A 1,127-nucleotide genomic window follows, 5' to 3' on the forward strand; every position below is an offset into this window, starting at 1 on the left:
CCGGCCTCCCTGCCGGTTGCCCACTGGTCACCATGCCCCCAGTGGCACCCTGGCACGCAGAGCCGGCCCCTGGCAGCACCCTGCCTGCGCTGTCCCCCCCGTGGTGGCACTTACTTGGTGCAGGGCTGAGGTTGATCTGGCACACGGAGTAGCCCACACGGTTGGTGACGCGGCACTGGTAGATGCCGACATGCACCTCCGACAGGCTACGGATTAACAGGTCGCCAGGAGCACGTCCTGAAGCAGGGAGAGATGGCCACGTCAGCCCCATCGCCGCAGCCCTGCTGGCACCTGCACCCTCGGACACGGGTGCACAGGGACACGGGTGCACAGGGACATAGGAGCACACAGACATGGGAGGACATGGACATGGGAGGACACGGACAAGGGCGCGTACAGACATGAACACAGGTTCACACAGACAGCCACATACCTGGGTGTGCAGAGCTATGGGCACTCACCAACACGTACGCTCACAGACAGGGACACGCCACCCATAAACATCCCCGACACCCAGCAGAGCCCCCCAGGGAAGCACCCTGGGTGGGTACAGCCCCGCCAGCACCCACCTTGGATGGTGCCGGAGGGCAGGTGTCCTCCGCCGTAGCCGTCGGCCAGCTTGGCCCACTGGTAGGCAAGCGGGGAGGTGCCCCCCCGGCTGTAGCACCGCAACAGGATGCTGCTCCCCTCTATCAGCTCCCCCTCGGTCCAGCACTGTGGGGTGGCTGGCTTCTCTGCGGGGAGAGGGACACTGTCATCACTAGGTCTATTGGGGGCCACCCAGGGCACCCAGGAGGAGGAATGGAGGCAGGGAGGCTCACCTTGTACAGTGACGATGACCTCGTGCACGGCCACGGTGTTTTTCTTCACCCGGCACTGGTAGGTGCCGGTGTCAGAGACCTGCAGGTCGGCCAGGCGGATGGAAGCGTCGTACTGGCTGGGGTCGTTCTGCACGAAGGCCACGCGGTCCTGCAGCCCTGAGCCACTGCCGTAGTTGACATGGTGGTCGTGGTAGGACAGGAACTGGGAGGAGAAAGCAAGGAGCCTGGGCAGGGCTGGTCCCGGTGGGGCATTTCCCCAGGGCTGCTGGCTGGGGAGGGAAATGCACTGCCCACTGCCTGCCTGGC

General features: G+C 65.0%; 1 protein-coding gene across 1 annotated transcript in view; it reads right to left on the reverse strand.

The window, feature by feature from the left end:
* Positions 1-114: 114 nt before the first annotated feature.
* Positions 115-1,127, reverse strand: part of VSIG8 (V-set and immunoglobulin domain containing 8) — a gene marked incomplete at its 3' end in the record, with an annotated part of 2,176 nt that continues 1,163 nt past the window's right edge. Inside the window, exons 3-5 of the mRNA XM_010295345.1 lie at positions 822-1,023; positions 570-734; positions 115-237 (exon numbers count right to left, since the gene is read on the reverse strand). Coding sequence (XP_010293647.1) covers positions 115-237; positions 570-734; positions 822-1,023 — 490 coding nt within the window. The remainder of the gene's footprint in view (positions 238-569; positions 735-821; positions 1,024-1,127) is intronic.

Source organism: Phaethon lepturus, unplaced genomic scaffold (genome assembly GCF_000687285.1).
Source record: "Phaethon lepturus isolate BGI_N335 unplaced genomic scaffold, ASM68728v1 scaffold27999, whole genome shotgun sequence".
Classification (NCBI taxonomy): Eukaryota; Metazoa; Chordata; class Aves; order Phaethontiformes; family Phaethontidae; genus Phaethon; species Phaethon lepturus.